This window comes from Salvia hispanica, chromosome 2 (genome assembly GCF_023119035.1).
Source record: "Salvia hispanica cultivar TCC Black 2014 chromosome 2, UniMelb_Shisp_WGS_1.0, whole genome shotgun sequence".
Lineage (NCBI taxonomy): Eukaryota > Viridiplantae > Streptophyta > Magnoliopsida > Lamiales > Lamiaceae > Salvia > Salvia hispanica.
This window is the reverse complement of record NC_062966.1, coordinates 9,647,116-9,666,602: the sequence shown is the minus strand read 5'-3', so window position 1 is coordinate 9,666,602 and position 19,487 is coordinate 9,647,116. Positions and strand designations below refer to the sequence as shown.

Here is a 19,487-nt window from a genome sequence, read left to right as displayed (position 1 = left end):
CATTTTCCTGCACTTGATACTGGTTTGTCAACATGTGTTCATTTGAAAAGCTCATAAACAGTACTACTAAGCAGAAGACAAAAACAATTTCTTATTCAACTATACATAATAAGTACAATGACAATTAGTCAATACATAGAAAAATGTTGAATTATACAAACTTGAAAACACTAGTGATGAACAAAGGAAGAAGAACAAGCCAAGGATGGCGTGTATATACACTACATATATCAAATAAAGCGAAACTAAAAATAATAACAATAAATATATACACAATCCCTTGAAAGAAAACCAACTATGATCTTTGTCTCATATTAAGGCCACCTGCAATTTGTAAATGATGGCTAAATTAGAAGTTGTGTTTTACTAGTTGGTTTTGTTTTGATTATTATTGGAAGCATTTGTCTGGTTAAGCCTGGCCGCAGCGGCGATGGAGGCCGCTACGCCACCTGGGCGGGTGCATAGGTTAGGATCGTTCCTCAGCTCAGCGCCGATCACTCCCTCTGCATCTCTGCGTGTCACCGGCTTGTCCGACGGTAGCTTTGAACTCGCATCCTGCATGCAATGCATTATTATATGTAATTTTATTTCATTGTAGAAGTATTATTTGATTTGATGAGAGTGAAAGAGGAGGGACCAAAAGAATCTCTCCGAGCTTGGTCTTCTCCTCATCGTTAGGCAACCGAGCATTGCGAGTAGCAGCAGATTGAGCAGCCGCAGCGACACCACCCGGTACTATATTGGTACGGCCGGTGGCCCTGACCTCAGCAGCCTGTATGGCGGCAGCGTCGCTGTAGTCAACAGGGCGGTGGCCGGCCGTGAGAGCAGTTGCCTCGAGTGCTTCACCGATGGTGATTTCCCCTCGTTGCTCTGTCCGTGACCCTAGTGGGCTTGATTCGATCTCCTTGATCCCCTTGAATAGCAAATTTGGATTCTTATAGTAATTTTGAAAACAAAAGTATTGGCATAATTGGTAAATAATACCTGAACGCTTCAGGCTTAGTCTGCTTGCTTTACCAAAAAAAATAATTAGTACCTGAACGCCAACAGGTTCTTTCTGGCTAGCGACGACATTGCTATGAGCATTAGGAGAGGAGGTTTGAGGATGGGTGGCCGCTTCTTGAGCATTCAATTCCCTAATTGTGTCTGAAACATGCTTGCTTGGTTGTTCTTGGTTCATCTTTTCAAATTTTCTTCCTCAATTTTGGAATGTGATTCTTTCGATACCAACATATATATACAATTTGCATGGCTGCATGTACAAGTTGGTTATAAGGGTGTCTTTTGAGGTGAGGAAACCTCCAACTATGTATATGTTCTATCAATAGTCATTTTAGTTTTTTTTTTTGGTGGGAAATGAAGGAGAGAGTGTATGGCCCAAAAATTCAATGGAAATAAATAATCTTGGGAGGAATATATGTATAGTACATGTAAATTATCACTGAATTTCTCAATATAGAAATTGGAAAGAAATCACTCGATAGTGAAAATCATATTAAACATTCACTTTTTTCGTAATGGATTATCTTTAGATTAACGGGCTAATTATTGAAAAACCAAGACATTTTAGTAATTAAAAAAAAAATCATATTCCCAAACAATTTTTTTTCAGGTGGGAACTATTTTTTTAACTATCTGTTTATATTGGCGCATTACTTTCGGAAAGTGCAGCAATTTTGCATTGTTGGTGCATGTGGTGGATTAGAGGATAGTGGACATTCCCAAACAAACAATAGTATTGTCTAATGGTGGATATTATAATTTATTAAGAACTAATCATAACATTTCTCTAGAATTGGAAGATTCATGTAGCGAACTTTGTTAAGCTTGTTTGTGATTCAGCACAAACCTACTGTATACTTTCTCTAGGAGTATTATTTTTATGCTTGAAATTGGATATGATATAATATTGATTAATATTGGATGATTTGTGTTATTTCGAATTAATTTTATTCTTGAAATTGGATATGATATATTTTTTTATATTGGATTGGTTTAATATAGTTTGGATTTTGATTTTAGTTCATTTTTTGAATAAGTTCAATTCGATTTTAATTTTCATAAAAATCTAATTTTTCATTTTGATTCGAACAATAAATTAAACTGAAAATCGAAGGTTCACCCGTAGATATATATTAGCTGCATAGGTACTAGGCTATCTTTGACGGCTCAGGATCATTATGTTAAATAAAAGGTCAAACAAATAAAATTCTATACTAGTAGCTACGCTATTAATTATACTATGCAGACAGAGATAAAATTCGAACAATTTACATACTCCTTTACTCATTATAGATTAATATGGTTTTATTAAAATACAAATAACGACTATCGTAAAATTTATTAGCCACTATTACAGGATTTTAATACAGTACTATTTAATTTTTTGCTTCCATAATTTATTCTTCTTCGTTATATAATTTTACTTACTATTACAAATTAACAATATAAATTTTGTTAGTAATTAGGTTGTATTAGCGTCCATATGTATTTGCATATTGCATACACTCTTGGATAATTGGATGCAAGGTTGTTCGTCCTAATTATAAAATTCTAATTATATTAATTAAGTTTAGTTGAAAATTAAATTATACTACAATAATAGTAGCAAACGTTTAACAAAATACTACTCCACTCATAAACTCTAATTTAAACCTTGGTGCGGAAGTATGCGAATCCTAATTCGATTACAGATGACAAATTTAGCTGACTGGCTGAGTTTGATTACAGCATATACTAAGTTTTTAAGTTTAAATAAATCAAACATAGTATGGGAAGCCTATAATGTTTACACCAAACCCTAGAAATAGAATACTCCCTAGAAATTTATTTTTTTTAGCAAATGTCGTCTTTCTATTTCTATTTCTCCTTCTAATCAAATACTCCCTCCGTCCACAAATAAAAGTCTTATTTTTTCATTTTGGTCCGTCCACGAATAAGAGTCTCGGTTCATAATTACCATAAATGATAAAGAGACCACACATTCCACTAACTCATTCTATTCACATATCATTTAAAACTAATATATAAAAGTGGGACCCCTATTCCACTAACTTTCTTTCACCCACTTTTCTTAACATTTCTTAAAATTCGCGCCACTTAAAAATGAGACTCTGGAGTAAATTTTTGGGCTCACATATAAAAAGAGTCTCAATTACAGTACATCATAAGTTTACTACTCTGAGTGAATTTATTGCTTGGTGTAACTTTTAGGGGCAACAAATTAATGATTGTTCAGAACTTATCTAAAAAAACTAATACGACTACTAAGAAATTGAAATTCATTTATCATACAGGATTATCTTAATAAAGAATTTATTACACTATTCTTTTTATGAAAATTAGTCTTATTTTTTCTCTCTTGCCTATTTCCACTAATAATTCAATTATTTTTTTTAAAATCTCTAGCCATCTCTCTTTTATCTCACTAATTTTACATTCAAATCCACATTATCCATCACTAAAACTTATAGTAGATGAAGATACATAGTACTATATAGTATACTTGTGTCAACATGCATGATCCATTTAAAATTCGAATGATTTTTTCAAATTTGAGAATTTATTAAGATGTTGGATTTTGAGAAAATTTATTACTCCTATTTTGTAAATATTCAGTAGTATTACTATTTTATATTAAAAATTAAAGAACAGAAACGCATTTTAGAATTCATGAGAGAAGGAAATTTTAATTAGTGCTATAAAATGTTGAGATATTGAAAATTATATATAAAAATACTCACAAATTCAATATAATATTTAATTCATTTTAAAACAAAATTATACTCCATATTTACAAGGCACAATTTTCAAATTTGTAAAAGAAAATTGTAAATGTGATTTGTAGTATATCAATTAATTATAAACCTTGGGAAGGATCATAAACTGCTCTAGGGGAGGGTGAGCTATTATGCATCGCAGTTGACCGTTAAATTGTCCTTCCCAAATAAACGGAAAAAGTCACGGCGGTGCAGAAAACAGACAAAAAAATCAGTTCCACCAAGAAAAATGAAAAATAAATACACAGATACTCATACACAACGCAACAGCAAATAACAGAGCTCTAACAATTCGGCCTTGAATACAGACAAATTTCACCATCAGCATCTTCGTCTCTTCGGATTCCACCTACAAATAACCATTCATCACTCCTCCTTCCATTCTATATCAATTCTCTACTCCTATTTGTGAATACTAATTCAATCCGCAGCAGCAGAAGAAGAAGTTGGTGTGGTGCATGGCTGCTTCTTCCGCTTCTCTTTGCCTTCCGGCAAATGGGAACCGCTCCGGTTTCCGTATCGGATCATCTGCTAAACAGCTCAATAGAGTCCGCAGGGTCACAATCCGCTCTGATTTGGACTCCAATGTCTCCGACATGAGAACTAATGGTAGGTGAAATTGAGCTGCTGATCGCTTTCAGAATTGGTTTCGAATTTCGGAGGTTTTATCAAGTTGAATTTTTGTTGCTTGATTCTAGTTTTTCTCGTAGTTTTTTGATGATGTTACTCTCATTTTGATTCTTTGCCTTGTAGCTCCAAAAGGTTTATTTCCACCAGAACCTGAGCATTACCGCGGCCCGAAGCTAAAAGTGGCGATTATCGGAGCTGGGCTTGCTGGCATGTCGACTGCAGTGGAGCTTTTGGACCAAGGCCATGAGGTAAATTAACTTGTTGCGTTGATAATCAACATGGGAGTATTTAGTTGGTAGGCAGATACGTAATTCTGTTTTAATGGAATATAGCTGTGTGTATCATTTTATGAGCTATGGATACAAATGCAGGTGGATATATATGACTCGAGGTCTTTCATTGGTGGAAAAGTTGGTTCTTATGTTGACAAAAAGGGTAATCATATTGAAATGGGACTGCACGTTTTCTTTGGATGCTACAACAATCTGTTTCGTTTATTGAAAAAGGTAAAACCAACTTTCTCGATTTTCTTGCGGAACGAGTTTGATTAGATATAGGTTGCATAACTGCATCTGAAGTGAACCTTCCTGAGATCAGAAATAGGTTAGGGAATAGACAATCATGTTTTATGTGATGGTCTGATTATTTGTTACCAACATTTTCACAGGTTGGAGGTGAGAAAAATCTGCTTGTGAAGGATCATACTCACACTTTTGTCAACAAAGGCGGTGAAATTGGCGGTATGATGAATGCAATTAATAAATAAGCAGTCAGTTCATATTTTGAGCAAAAACACACTTGCAATTGGAGGGTTGTGCAATCATATAAAACACCACATGTTTGATTTCATTGCATCTCCAATTGCAGAACTTGATTTCCGCTTACCAATTGGAGCGCCACTTCATGGAATTAGCGCATTCTTGACGACCAATCAGCTCGAGGTACCCAGTGCTTGCTGCATCTCTGTCTGTTTCACTGAAGGAACAATATTATAGTTTAGCATTATGTGGCATAGTGGTATCTCAACTATGTTGTTTTTAGCTCTGATCACGATTACTTGTCTTGGTGAACAGAGCTTTCAGATTTAAGCTATATTTATACTGACAGTAGGCAGTTTAAGGAAAAAGCTATGGTTTCTGGATGTTGTTGTCTTTGCAGTTAAAGAATAATGTGTTTCCCCTGTTATGTGCAGCCTTATGATAAAGCAAGAAACGCACTGGCACTTGCCCTTAGTCCAGTTGTAAGGGCTCTTGTTGATCCAGATGGAGCTATGCGGGACATACGGGATCTGGATAATGTTCGTGTTCTCTCTCCTTAGCCTCTTTCCTATTTTATCTGTGAAGTTTGTGAGAAAGTTGTATGTCAAGAGTAGGAGCACAAGATTATGGTTTTTAGATGGAATAAAATATGAACCACGAGAGTAGAATAATTATTCATTTTGTGATATAAGCCTATTTCACTCCGGGTCAGCGAAGCAGAATCTGAAAGGGTTATGTATACTTTGTTTTATAATTTTATGTAGTTATATGTAATTTATCCTCTCATTGGTATATTGGCTTTTAGTAATTGCTTTGTTTTATACTACAACAGATTAGCTTCTCGGACTGGTTCATGTCTAAAGGGGGTACTCGCAAGAGCATCCAGAAGATGTGGGATCCTGTTGCTTATGCCCTGGGATTCATCGACTGTGATAATATTAGTGCACGCTGTATGCTCACTATATTTTCACTTTTTGCTACTAAAACCGAGGCCTCCCTACTTCGCATGCTTAAAGGTTCTCCAGATGTTTATTTGAGTGGTCCTATCAAAGACTATATCTTGGCAAAGGGTGGCAGGTGACCACAAATACATACTGGTTGTTATATATGTACCTACAGTTCTTGGGTTGGTTGACAGATTAATTTCTTTTTATTGTTTCCCATCTTAGGTTCCATATGAGGTGGGGATGCAGAGAAATCCTATACGATAAAGCTGCTGATGGAAGTGTATATGTAAAGGGGCTAGCCATGTCCAAGGTTCACACATCTATTCAGACAATTTATTTTTCACCCTGTCCTAACCTGTTGGTGTGAGTTTATAGTGCTCGCCCGGCTTGATTTCTAATCAGCTTGTCTTTCGTAATTCAGGCTACTCAAAAGCAAATCATAAAAGCTGATGTTTATGTAGCAGGTCAGTGATCATGAACATGCCATCGTTTCTCTTTTCTCTTTTTTTCTTCTTGCTGGATAAACTGAGGAAGCTTTTGTGCTTGCAGCTTGTGATGTCCCCGGAATTAAAAGATTACTTCCCCAAAGTTGGAGGGACTCGAAATTCTTTGACAATATTTATAAATTGGTGGGAGTACCCGTTGTTACAGTGCAACTGCGATATAATGGTTGGGTTACAGAGCTAAGGGACTTAGAACGTGCAAGGTGAGCGTTGTCTTGCATCTAATTTTACGACAGTCATAGTTTCATTTCCTCAAATAGCTTCTGTTTTTCTGTCAAACTATTAACTCTTAGATGGTCAGGCAATTGAGGCAAGCTGCAGGCCTGGACAACCTACTTTACACTCCGGATGCAGATTTCTCATGTTTTGCAGACCTTGCCCTCTCATCACCAGAGAATTATTACCTCGAGGGCCAAGGCTCCTTGCTTCAGTAAGAGAATGCTACTTACCTCGAGTTGTGTCTTTTCTGTATGGTTTCTGCATTGGCTCACTATGTTGTCTGTTAATAGATGTGTACTTACTCCTGGGGACCCTTACATGCGTCTACCGAATGAGGAAATCATACGGAGAGTATCAAAGCAGGTAGGCTTGCCTTAATTCCACTGCTTGGCTCTTTAGAGAAACACTACTAGTCTAGTAGATGAAACTGTTGACTATTGCGAGGATAAAGCGCTATGTTTTTAGCAACTGGTTTATGATTTTTCAACTGGCAACTAAAGTGACCTCTCCAAACTCTGATTATACTTATTTTTAGATTTTTAACCTCTAGAGTGTCTTTTATGCTTTATGACATATCAGAATTGTTTCCTAAAGCTTTAATTTGAGTTATTTTGGTAAGCCATGACCAATATTTGTTATCATGTTGCCCCTGCTGATAATGATTTGTCGACATCAGGTTTTGGAGCTCTTCCCTTCTTCACAAGGTCTGGAGGTTACCTGGTCGTCTGTTGTAAAAATTGCACAGTCGTTGTATCGAGAAGGGCCAGGTAAGGATCCATTTCGACCAGACCAGAAGACACCAATCAAGAACTTCTTCCTGGCTGGCTCCTACACTAAACAGGTTAGCCTCTTCCATTTTACAGATCGGTTTTGCGTTCATGCTACTGTTTGATAAATTTGGCATATTGTACCTAGTTCACTTAACGAGGCTGCTCACGAGCTAGCTAGTGTTGAGCTTAAGGTTTTCACCTAGTTGAGATGGGAGTAGTTTGGCTTGTTTACAATCATAACTTTGATGGATCTGATATTGTGTAACAGGATTACATCGATAGCATGGAAGGAGCGACCCTGTCGGGTAGACAAGCGTCGGCCTACATATGCGACGCAGGAGAAGAGCTGGTGGCGCTACGGAATGCTCTTGCAGTCACATCGGAGGAGCTAACACTTGTCTGAACTCCCCCATAAATACCATTTTGCTAATAGACCAGAGTTGAATGATTTTTATTTATTTTTATGGCATTGGGTTGAAGAATCCAAGGTTCCTACCTCAATATATACTTCTTCTTTATTACTTTTAACGCTTTCCAATTTGTGTTTTCCGAAAATTATTTTCAACAATAGAGTGTAAGTAACCCCAACTAATTTTGCTTACTTAATTATAAAAGAAATAGAGAAAAAGGAGTAGGATTGAGGTCCACATATATATAACTTGTTAAATGTAGATCAGTAGATGTATAAATTGTGAAGAAATTTATAAATATAGGATATTGTTAAAAAAAATACCAAATTCTAATACATAGGAAGATTATTTTTAGATATCAATTAGGTCATAGATTGATTTAGTTATAATATGGAAGGTTATTTTGAAATTGTTTTATTTCATACACATACACAAAAATAAATGATCTTAAATTGACCTAATTGATACATGTCCGAGGAGGTGTTGAGAAATGCTAAATCTAGACTCTTTGCGATGCATGTCTTCATGCATGGCACCATATAACTCTTTTAATAGCTTCCAGTGTTAGAACAACTGATGATGTGAGAATTTACTATTACTTATGATATTATGGTATTGTTGTTTAACTCCCACTCAATCCTTTCGAATTGAGTTATCTCATTGCATCATCTATATCTCCGAGCTAAGGATTTAAGTTAGGTTGCAGCATGTGGCATCATCTTCATCCTCTTTCTATTCCATCTTCTTTAATCTCATATTAGTCACGTTTTTTCAAACTCTCCTATGCAAAGTGCAGTCGCAACAAAGTGGTATTCGTAGGTTCTTTTGCTCTAGGCCCGAGAGTTTTCTTTTTAGTCGTAATCTAGACTCGTATCACTAGGCTAAACTGTTAAATGACGAAAGCTCAACACATCAATTCATCATGCTTGTATGAACTGAAGCGATCTAAAAATTACCTTCCATGTTACGAGGAGTATAAATTATAAGAATTTATGGCCCAGATTTCAAGGATCAACATTCAACACCATATTTTTATTCTTCAATACATTCACAAATCATGTGGGAGCTCTGAGATCAAGAATGCAAAGCAAGACAGGGATTCAAGAAAACTAAAGTAGACATAATTCTCCACTAGGGTTTATCAAGTTTATTTTATATTGGACATATTTTATTTTGAACATAATTCCCACAAGGGTTTATCAATCCAACCCAAATCAACCTGAAATTATCATGTTTTTCACTGATCAACCCTATAAGGACATCAACCCAATAAGAATTGATCCAAACACTTTTTGTGCATGCTTGTGTTGGACTATCGTTATCGTGTCGTGTTGAAATTTTCAGCCCTAATATAAATGAACTTAAAATGAGGTTTATGATTATATTTGTGATCGTCCTAGTATTGTTTGAGACAGATAAACATTGTACTAACTAATTAGAAATGCAGGAGAGTTAAGAAATCAGAAACATAGGATTTCCTTGCTTATTTGATCTTCTCTTTATTTATTTACTTTCTTAGTTTAATACTATTTTTTTTAATTAATCAAAACAACCTTTAAAATCTATGAACGGGAAAGTATATGAGATTTGTGCTGCATTATTTTGAAGCTAATCATGGAAATGATACATATTAATTTACAATTTTATTTTTTATTTTAGTGTTAATAAAAATCGTATTAAATACATATTAATAAAAAACAAAGTAATAAATTATAACCCATGTCTAGGCCTGACAAAAGGATATCGAGTATTGGATATCCGATATTAAAATCCGAAAAAGTCGGATAATTGGATACCCGAAATCCAAAAAATCGAGTTTTAGATCGGGATCGAGTATTCAGAATTTTGGATTTTTGGATATCGGGTTACCCGAATTACCCAATATTTTTAAAAAACCAATGAATAATGTATTTATCCTAATTTTCGTAGGTAATATTGACTGATGATATTCTTACTTATTTACAATCCCAAGTACCCAACTGTCCGCTTTATATTCTAATTTCTATATGCTCATAGTCATAGGGTTTTAAAATAATGTATTAATTCTAATTTTTAAAAATTTAAGTAATTAAATATTAGGATAATTGTGATTGGTAACTTATGAATTTTGAATTTTTAAAAGTTTGTAGTTATTTTCTCTTAAATATTACTTCAAGTTTGTATTAATGCGAACTACTTGTTTGTATTTTTAAAAGTTTATAGTTAATATTTAAAAAAAAAGTCAAAATCGAAATTGAAATTGGGACTGGATGCCCGATTATTTCGAACTGGATACTCGAGTCGGGTATCCAGGTACCCGAAATCAAAATCGGAATCGGATATCGGGTACTAGATTTTGAAAAATTCGGGATCAGATACCCGAAATTTTTGGATTGGGTATCTGTGGATACCCACGTCCATCAAATTGCGATTTGATGAAGATCGAGAATTGGAGATTTATTTTGAATATCAATGTGAAGAATTCGACATTGGTCAGTGAATACATCGAAAAGTAAAGAAATCGAGATTGAAAATGAATATCATCGATGTCAAACAAGCAAAGAAATAACGTTGGTGAAGATGATTGATAATGGACACATTTAAGATCCATATTATAGATTTGATTTTATGATTGTAGATGATTGTAGAAAATATGTGGGGTAGTTTTCAAATTTTAGTATGTCATTGTTGAGTAAATAAAGATAATGTTTAAATTCCACATGGTACATATATGCATCATTTAAATGAAAAAATACTACTACTCCGTATAAAAGTCTTTATTATAATTCGAGCACACATATAATAAAAGTGAGCTTGAAAAGAAAATAACTCCACAAAATCTCTTCCATTTTAACTTCACCTGAATCTTCCCCTCTCTCCGATCGACGGTGGCCCCGCCCCAGCCTCACATAATGGCTTGGGTACTGACTCTCGCCATCCTCTTCTTCACCACCGCCGTCTCCGCCGCTGTATTTCGATCCAATTCTCCGGATTACCATTCGCTTACGTTTCTCAATAACACCAGTACCACAGGCAACGCCATGATCCTGCCCCTCTTTTTCAAGCAGCACGCCCTCAAGGATCACTTTTTCACCCGACGCCATCTCCACGCAAGCACCATCCCCAATGCTCGCATGCCTCTCCATGACGATCTCCTCCTTAACGGGTTTGCGTCTTCTTCTCTCTTTCAATTTCACATTTTCTCTTGCCATGCCAGATCCGATCTCGGATATCTCTGATGCAGCTATTACACCACTCGCCTCTGGATCGGGACTCCGCCGCAGCGTTTCGCCCTCATAGTTGATACTGGCAGTACTGTTACTTATGTTCCTTGCTCCACTTGTGAACAGTGTGGAAAGCATCAGGTTCTCTTCTCTCTAATTCCTTTCTTTTCTTCTTTGTTTTGCGATTGAAAATTTCCTCGATTGCAGCGCTCTCTTATTTACTTTCGAATTTTAATCGTTTTATTGTATTGTGGGAAATAAATCTGGTAATTACCTTAATTTATACCAATCAAAACTTTAGGTGGTCGTTATAGCTGGTAATTAATGTGTGTCAACTTGCAGAGTAAGGGTGAGAATAATACTGTTGCGGTATTCTGTTTTTCCCTGTACTATGCATCGATTCAAATATTTAAAGGCCAACATTGATTTGTTAATATCGTATCCATTGAGATCAACCTGATGAATTGAATTATGCTCCCATCAATTAACACAAAATGGACAGAGGGAGCGGATGAGTAGCTCTTACTATGTGGTATATACTCTAAGGTGTAGCCGACTTGAAAGAGAAAGGGGGGAGAAAATCATAGCTTCACTAGATTGAGGAGCATATAGGTCTGTTTGTGTGAAATCAGTGCACTTTATCATGTGTATTTTCAGTTTGGTGTACACTATTTTCCTCTCTTTTAATTTTGGGTAAGGACTACCTTCTTTTTTCTTACTTAATGATTCAGTAGTGCTTTAGGTATAATCCATACTATTATGGGTGACTCTGTCTTTTCTGTTTACAGTACTTATATCACTTTCTTATGAACAAGTAATCTACATTACACCTTTCGTATTCTTTCACCCAATTTTATTGAGATTCTCTTTCTTTTAATAGGATCCGAAGTTCCAACCGGAATCGTCAATCACATATGAACCTCTAAAGTGCAACATTGATTGCACTTGCGATACTGATAGAGAACAATGTATTTATGAAAGACAATATGCTGAAATGAGTTCGAGCAGTGGGGTCTTGGGAGTAGACATAATATCATTTGGCAATCTAAGTGATCTACAACCGCAACGAGCTACTTTTGGATGTGAGAATATGGAAACAGGGGATCTTTACAGCCAACATGCTGATGGGATAATGGGTTTAGGTCGTGGAGATCTTAGTATCGTGGATCAGCTTGTTGAGAAAGGTGTAATCAGTGATTCATTCTCGTTATGCTATGGTGGAATGGATGTGGGTGGTGGTTCAATGGTTCTTGGAGGAATTTCCTCCCCTAAGGAGATGGTTTTTTCAAATTCCGACCCTGTTCGCAGGTACGCTTCGGAAGACTTACAACTGAGTGTTAGGCTCTATCCTAACAAGTACACTTGATAGATCTCACACATTTACTCTAGTTTCGGGATGGCAACAGTCCATATTACAATATAGAGCTGAATGAGATTCGTGTTGCTGGGAAAAAGCTGCCCCTAAATCCCAAGGTTTTTGATGGCAAACATGGAACTGTTCTGGATAGTGGCACAACCTATGCTTATCTTCCACAAGCTGCATTTGAGGCCTTTAAAGCAGCTGTAATATTCATTTGTGGATTATACTGCTTTTAGAAGTCCTAAGAGACATGTCTTAGCTAATCTCCCATTTTTGCATGTAGATTTTGAAGGAAACCCAATCCCTCAAAAGAATACAAGGGCCTGACCCTAACTATAATGATATCTGCTTCTCAGGCGCTGGAAGGTAATATGATTTTTGTTGTGGAATTGGCTATATAGTATAAGTTTCCTGTTACTTATATTTGTGATGTTAAATGTCAATATTGCTCCAGTGATGCTGCACAACTTTCAAAAGCTTTTCCATCCGCTGAAATGGTATTTGGTAATGGACAAAAGCTGTTGTTGGCCCCCGAAAATTATCTGTTCAGGGTAAAGTCATTTTCTTCATGTTATCCCCATATCCTTTTTAGTACTGTGATGCACAATCAATAACATAATATATTCGCTGTGCTTAGCATTTAAGTAGAGTCAGATTTTATGGTCACTGATTCTTGTTCTTGTGAAATACAGCACTCGAAGGTCCATGGTGCATACTGTCTTGGGATCTTCCAGAATGGAAAGGAGTCAACCACTCTTTTGGGAGGTACTGTCTGGTTTATCTTTTGGTCAAAATTTGAAAGTTGAAGGATGGATATCTTATCTCTTCTTATGGCAGGTATAATTGTCCGAAACACACTTGTAACATATGACCGTGAGCATGAAAAGGTTGGTTTCTGGAAAACCAATTGCTCCGAGTTATGGGAGAGACTTCACTTATCGCCTGCCTCACCACCTCTTCCTTCCGACACGGATGGGGTGAACTCAACCACGGGCATGGCTCCTAAACTTGCCCCATCTGGACCGCCTCAACCCCAAACTCCAGGTTTAATATGTTACTATTTTTGCGTTGTGTGAGCCAAACTAGAATGGTTTAATAACTTTTACATTTGGTATCCTTAAGGTGCAGGAGATGTTAAAATTGGCTTTATAAAATTCTCTATGTTGTTGACCATCAACTACACGGAGCTGAAGCCTCACATCCCGGAACTTGTTCAGTCAATTGGAAAGGATTTAGACGTTAAGCCCTCTCAGGTAGATCAATACAAATTGCTGATATGTTTGGAATTTAATACGGAGTACAGTTACTGAGTTTGATTTTCTGTTTTCTTTTTAAAATTGGACTTTTGTTGCACTACAATATTCTTTGCATTTTAACCCAGCGACATTCACATTGTGACTTACCTTTGAGATGTGTGCAATAACAGGTTCAGTTGACGAACTACACTGCTGGGGTGAATGAGACACTGTTAAAATGGGCTATTTATCCAGCACAATCTGATGATTATATCTCCAATAGTACCGCTATGGTAAGATTTTCATCATTTTGGTTACAAGGTCCGTTTAGATTAACATCTTTTTATCTTTTGTTAGAAAATTTTATCTAGGTTGAGTGGAAATGAGTTGCATCTCCCTGATAGTTTTGGAAGCTACAAATTGTCTGGATGGAGCATGGAGCCACCACCTGAGAGGTAAATTAAAATGTTCTTTTATTGTTTTTCATTTGATGCTAGGCATAACAATTCCTTTTTTGCTAAGGAAAATTTAGGCTCCAGCAATTTTTTTTCCTATAAATTGCCAAGGAAGGTTTTCTTGTCTTTAGTGGATGATAGTATTTTCCTATCTATGTACTGAAATATGATTACATTCACTCATATATGCGCTTTCAAGTTTTTCTTATTGCGTGTATTTCAAAAATTTTTAAGTTTTTATTATTTTGTGGAACAATAATATATTTAGGACTATGTATTAATAATACTAAGTGGTATCATTCATTTTGCCATACTTGTTTTCATCATGTAAGACTATCAGAATCTTATAATCAAAGTTTTGTTATTAAATATGAGCATGATTGCATTTGTCTAGGACATGGTGGAAACAGCATTACTTGGCTTTGGTCATAGCATTTTCTGTAGTGGTTGTAATTGGACTAGTGGCATCTGGGGGATGGTTTATCTGGAGGAGGAAGCAGAGCCAGGCTGAAGTCCCGTACAAACCGGTTGATTCGGTTGTAGCAGAGCAGGAACTCCAGCCTTTGCAGAACTAGAGAAGTGAATTTTGGTTTGATACTCAGCTTGTGCTACTGACTAGTACTCCAGTACCTCTGATTCGTTTTGCTCTGTAGCAATGGGATTCATTATAAGGTGAAATTGTAGCTTAGAAATTGAAGGCAGCAACACCCTTGCGATGTGTCCATGTCTGTGTATAGCAGAATTTCATCACAGAAACCACTGCCATTACGGTGAATTCTTGTTTTTATAAATTTAGAATGTTTAGTGACAGGAACATTTTTATACAGGACCACAGCATCTATGAATAAGTAATGTTGAAAAACATTTCCGATGGCATGTCATTTGATTAACTGTTGAGTTCTTTTATATGGAACTGCCCCTTCTGATTCTTCATCCTCTTCCGCACTTGAATGTTTCCCTTAGTAGACTTAAATTTACATGGTTAATTTTTTTATTGGTAAATAAACACTAGCCCAACACACACACACACTGAGCAATACTTGTATTTCATAAATGAGCGTAACCGGTCCCCAACATACCGATCAAAGTAATACTGCGTCATGGTAAATTCCTTTTTCAGAATAATCAAATTCCAAAGCTCCCCAACTCGTTATATTTGTTAAGATTAATCAAGCAAGATGAACAAGAGAATCCGGAATGAATAGAGAAAGAGATAGTACTCCATAAGTTATCTATTAGAATTATAATTTCTTCCAATTCCATTAATCGAATATGTTAGGACATAAGAGCAGGCCTGGTCCATTGCCCAAAAAAAGCAGGAAAAAAAGTTATTATTAACATGGAAGTTTCAAAGATCCGTACGCATCTGTGCAAAATTTCACAGCTGTAGACTTTACAAAACCAAAAGTCTGGTAATAAAAGCACAGCAGATTGAAATAACCAGTTTTCTAAATCAATCGAGTAAATACGACAACTTAGTCATGCGGTAGGTGGTATACTAGAGATTATGATCTCCAACTGTAAGAATGAAAAAAAAAAGTTTTAACACAGAATCAACCAGCATCTCCGGCCCTTTATGATGGACTATCAGGCTTTGATTCGGATAACGAAAGAACCTGCATGAAGAGAAAGCATACAATTTTAGAAAATCACAGAAATGTCAAGTGTGACTATGTTTGGCTTCATGCAATACAGAAAAACTTTCCCCAAAGAGCAAAATGCAACATATAAAGGCATTGTGCAACAGTAGTCTGGGAGGTCAGGTGTTATAACCAGTTATTGCGTGATTCTTCAAAGAAACACAAAAGAAAAGAAGATAAGACAACAGAGGGCAAGATGGATTGAACATCAGATAGACCAACACAACGACTGGAGGATTATAGGGGGCTAGAGGAAGGCCTGGCAGAGTGCATCACAGGGTGAGGGCTTGACAATGTGCATCATGTCCAGGAAGTGTGAAACACTAAACCTTCAGGAGTTTTTTGGAATATAGTGCACAAATGTTTTTGATAAGTAAAGGTAATAAATGGCACAACTTCATCATTTAAGCACAAGCATCCATGTAACAATTAAATTCTCCCTCTATATATAGCTAAAACTATTAATGTAATTAAGGTATTAAGCTCACATGCTGGGAGGTTGGATATATCTGCAGAAACTGCACATTCTATTCCCAAGTTTGAAAGTGTTCCTCTTATAATTCCACAAGGAAAGTATAGGTGCATTCCAGTAGCCTGAGCTGATTTGTTTTCCGCCATTGCTGAAGGATCTTGAATATTGCCAGATGCTTGAACTGATGGGTCAATAGACATATGTGCTAGCCATCGAAATCGATTATCTTGCAATACAAAAGTACCCTGAGAGAAAAATTAGGGTTTATGTCACCAATTTTTGCATTAGGGTAATATGAAGCTGTGTTCAAATTCTGGTACTTACTCTATGATTTGTCTTTAAGTTATCTATCTGTTTCTTGAAGAGTTCGGACCAAAAGTCCTTACAGATAAATTTGATGGCCTCCAGGTTATCGGTGAACCTTGGTCGATCCATTGTGTACCTAAGTGCGAAATTGAAAGGCTGAGGATGAAAATATGTAAATCAAAACATTCTGTATTTGGATAAGAAAGTTCTCGCTCAAAAGGGACTTTGTTGTGCTGAACCCAAAAGAAAGAAAAACCATAACACGGAAATGACTAGTCGACAGAAATGCGAACCGAGTTAAGATAAATAATGATCTTAACTCAGCGTGTGAAGTGAAAAATTATCATACACTAAAGTAGTCAGATGCATGACAGATAAGAAAACTGATATGCCGCAGGAAAAATGCTAATTTGAGTCTTCCCCCCTAAATCTGTTAAGCATCCAACATTTTCTATCAAGTATCAATATATCATGCATTTATTACAGTTAAATATCAATCCTATTGCAATGTTCAGATGATGCAGAATAGTTGTATGTCTCAAAAACAATTTGCTCCACCCCTATACATCTTTTGGTTTATAATGAATTAGCCATGAAATCAGAATCCCACTTCAGTCTGTCAATTGCACATCCTTCCCTTATTAGAATCTGTGTTTGGTATTCATCTTGTATGAGACAATGACATTCAAACATAGTTAGTAATTATGCATTACTATATGAGATATAATTTCTGTTGGGCACTAATTAACATCAATGTACAAGGACGATATATCATACATGAAGTTAAGATGGTACTCAAGTCTTAGAACTAATCTGGACCATATTGTCACAACAAAACCTTATTCAACAAGCAATGTGTCCAGAATTCTCAGGTGGCTGAGAACAAGCCACATGATACATGTTTAGTCTCATAGAATATTCACTCTCTATTTATAGGTGAACATACTGTAAAGATTGGCTACAGATATATGAGCTCTGAATTTGAAACTTAATCCAGGGCCGAGGCCATGATATACGAATATATTCCATATTTCCATTATATGTATGGCCATGCCCTGCATAGGATCTTTATCTACCAATTGCAGAAAGTCAAATTTACCAAGAGTCGAAGGCGCCTTTTTAAATCTGGTTTACCTGAACTACTCTATAGAAAACTTGATTAGATCCCATTCGATAACGAACTATTTCAAATTAAAAAATTATCCAAGCAAATTTTACATAAATGACCACATTGAATCATACATTAGGGTCATATCTTACTAGGGAGCTAAGGGAGGCATTATCAAGAGGGACTAATGCTGCATATGAATGAAACTAGTAGTATCACTGAAGGATGTTAGGCGCTCGTATTAAAGTTGTGATCGAATATTGCTTCAAGCAAATAGACTTATTGAAACGATCACCTCACGCTCTATAACCAACACTTTCGGTATACGAAATAAGCTCAACGAAAACGATAATAAACTATATTAGCTTAAAATCATTCTCATGATTTAAGTTTTCAAGAATTCTTGCGCGAATGCAAGTCGAAATCGACACCCAGGTTGCACAAACCCCTCGAAAATAGGGTGACTTCTCAAAATTCTGAAAATTCACAATCCTTGAAAATTCCCTATTTAGGACATCAATTCATCACATTTCCTTGAAGATATCAACTGACCTTTCACTTAATTGGTGACCGACCTGAAAGCCAATGGCTTCGATCCTCCGCGCTGCGAGTTCGGGCTTGTTGGCGTAGAAGCCTGAGCAATACGACATCACTATCTCCGCCAGCAAACTCTCCACACAGCTTTCCGATACTTCTCTCACCATATTCTCTCCTTTGCGTCTCTGTGTGTTGATAGATCGAAAACAATCGAGCTTAGATTTCGATTTTCAAATGTGATCTGATTTTCTGATTTTGGAACCCTGATTTTGGTGCAATATTTTTCTGAGGAAATCCTTTTTTATTCGTTTTTTCTTTGTAGTAGTACTATCAAATTAAACTAATAGTAGTAATATTTTAATTTCACATGTTGAGATTAAAAAAGTTAATAATGTTTATATCATGTTTATATATTTTCGGAAAATAGTCAATTGCGTGTTAACAAATACAGATGTTAGAGAGAACTTTTTTGTTTAGCTTTGCAAACATTTTTTGCATTGCAAATTCTGTGTGTAATTAGGACGTCTGTGAATACATCGATCATACTACCCCTTGGTTTAATTATATACCAATTTCTAGGAAAAGACATAGCAGTATCAATTAATATAAAGTTGACTGCTGTTCGAAAATGTATGAACAAATACAAAATATTATCAAATTTATTGGTTTTAACATATGCAATTAGCAGTCTGTGGATACCTTGTAAAATTTACCATTATTCTATAGTATGTATGAGTATTTTTTTTTTTGAAAAACAATTTAAATTAAAGAGTTGAATTAAAAGTTTTGAGACGTTTTTTAGGAGAGAGAAAGTGGCTAGTTTTAATGTGGAACTTGTCATATCCCAACTCTTATGACTTATGCACTTACTATAAATAAATATAAAATTTTAAAAGAAATAATCCACACATTAAGTACAAAAACACACATATTATAAAATTTCAAAAACCAACATTTATCAAGTACGTATTACAAAACATTCTAAACAGTAGTGAGACTCTCTCACCACTCTTTATACTATATATTTATCTATATGCAAAAATGATGAGGAGGAGAAGGTTGCAAAAATGCGACAGCCGCCAAACCTGCTAACACGTGCAGTTTCTACGACCCACGTCAACGAATAATTTCACTGATATCTTATTCCTGAAAAAT

General features: G+C 35.8%; 4 protein-coding genes across 5 annotated transcripts; 2 read left to right on the top strand and 2 right to left on the bottom strand.

The window, feature by feature from the left end:
• Positions 1-67: 67 nt before the first annotated feature.
• LOC125205174 (late embryogenesis abundant protein 47-like) lies at positions 68-1,209 on the bottom strand. Its single transcript, XM_048103996.1, has 3 exons — positions 1,037-1,209; positions 638-913; positions 68-555 (listed from the first exon to the last, which is right to left on the bottom strand). The coding sequence occupies exons 1-3, from the start codon at positions 1,178-1,180 to the stop codon at positions 367-369; spliced, it is 609 nt and encodes a 202-aa protein (XP_047959953.1). The 5' UTR covers positions 1,181-1,209; the 3' UTR covers positions 68-366.
• Positions 1,210-4,060: 2,851 nt separating this feature from the next.
• On the top strand, positions 4,061-8,127 carry LOC125203525 (zeta-carotene desaturase, chloroplastic/chromoplastic). Its single transcript, XM_048101891.1, has 14 exons — positions 4,061-4,388; positions 4,533-4,657; positions 4,781-4,915; positions 5,077-5,149; positions 5,277-5,350; positions 5,602-5,706; positions 6,000-6,244; positions 6,337-6,424; positions 6,536-6,578; positions 6,664-6,820; positions 6,919-7,047; positions 7,127-7,199; positions 7,513-7,677; positions 7,875-8,127. The coding sequence occupies exons 1-14, from the start codon at positions 4,238-4,240 to the stop codon at positions 8,007-8,009; spliced, it is 1,698 nt and encodes a 565-aa protein (XP_047957848.1). The 5' UTR covers positions 4,061-4,237; the 3' UTR covers positions 8,010-8,127.
• A 2,677-nt stretch (positions 8,128-10,804) lies between these two features.
• On the top strand, positions 10,805-15,145 carry LOC125203699 (aspartic proteinase 36-like). Of its 2 annotated transcripts, none has more exons than XM_048102110.1 (12): positions 10,805-11,161; positions 11,240-11,360; positions 12,100-12,527; positions 12,626-12,782; positions 12,863-12,945; positions 13,034-13,130; positions 13,272-13,344; positions 13,417-13,623; positions 13,708-13,832; positions 14,006-14,107; positions 14,172-14,269; positions 14,664-15,145. In XM_048102110.1, the coding sequence occupies exons 1-12, from the start codon at positions 10,908-10,910 to the stop codon at positions 14,842-14,844; spliced, it is 1,926 nt and encodes a 641-aa protein (XP_047958067.1). In that variant the 5' UTR covers positions 10,805-10,907; the 3' UTR covers positions 14,845-15,145. The 2 variants fall into 2 exon arrangements, with proteins under 2 accessions (XP_047958067.1, XP_047958066.1); XM_048102109.1 differs by having other exon boundaries at positions 10,806-11,161; positions 13,702-13,832.
• A 438-nt stretch (positions 15,146-15,583) lies between these two features.
• LOC125203487 (trafficking protein particle complex subunit 6B) lies at positions 15,584-18,640 on the bottom strand. The gene is made up of 4 exons (XM_048101839.1): positions 18,348-18,640; positions 16,706-16,823; positions 16,398-16,626; positions 15,584-15,885 (listed from the first exon to the last, which is right to left on the bottom strand). The coding sequence occupies exons 1-4, from the start codon at positions 18,497-18,499 to the stop codon at positions 15,857-15,859; spliced, it is 528 nt and encodes a 175-aa protein (XP_047957796.1). The 5' UTR covers positions 18,500-18,640; the 3' UTR covers positions 15,584-15,856.
• Positions 18,641-19,487: the final 847 nt, after the last annotated feature.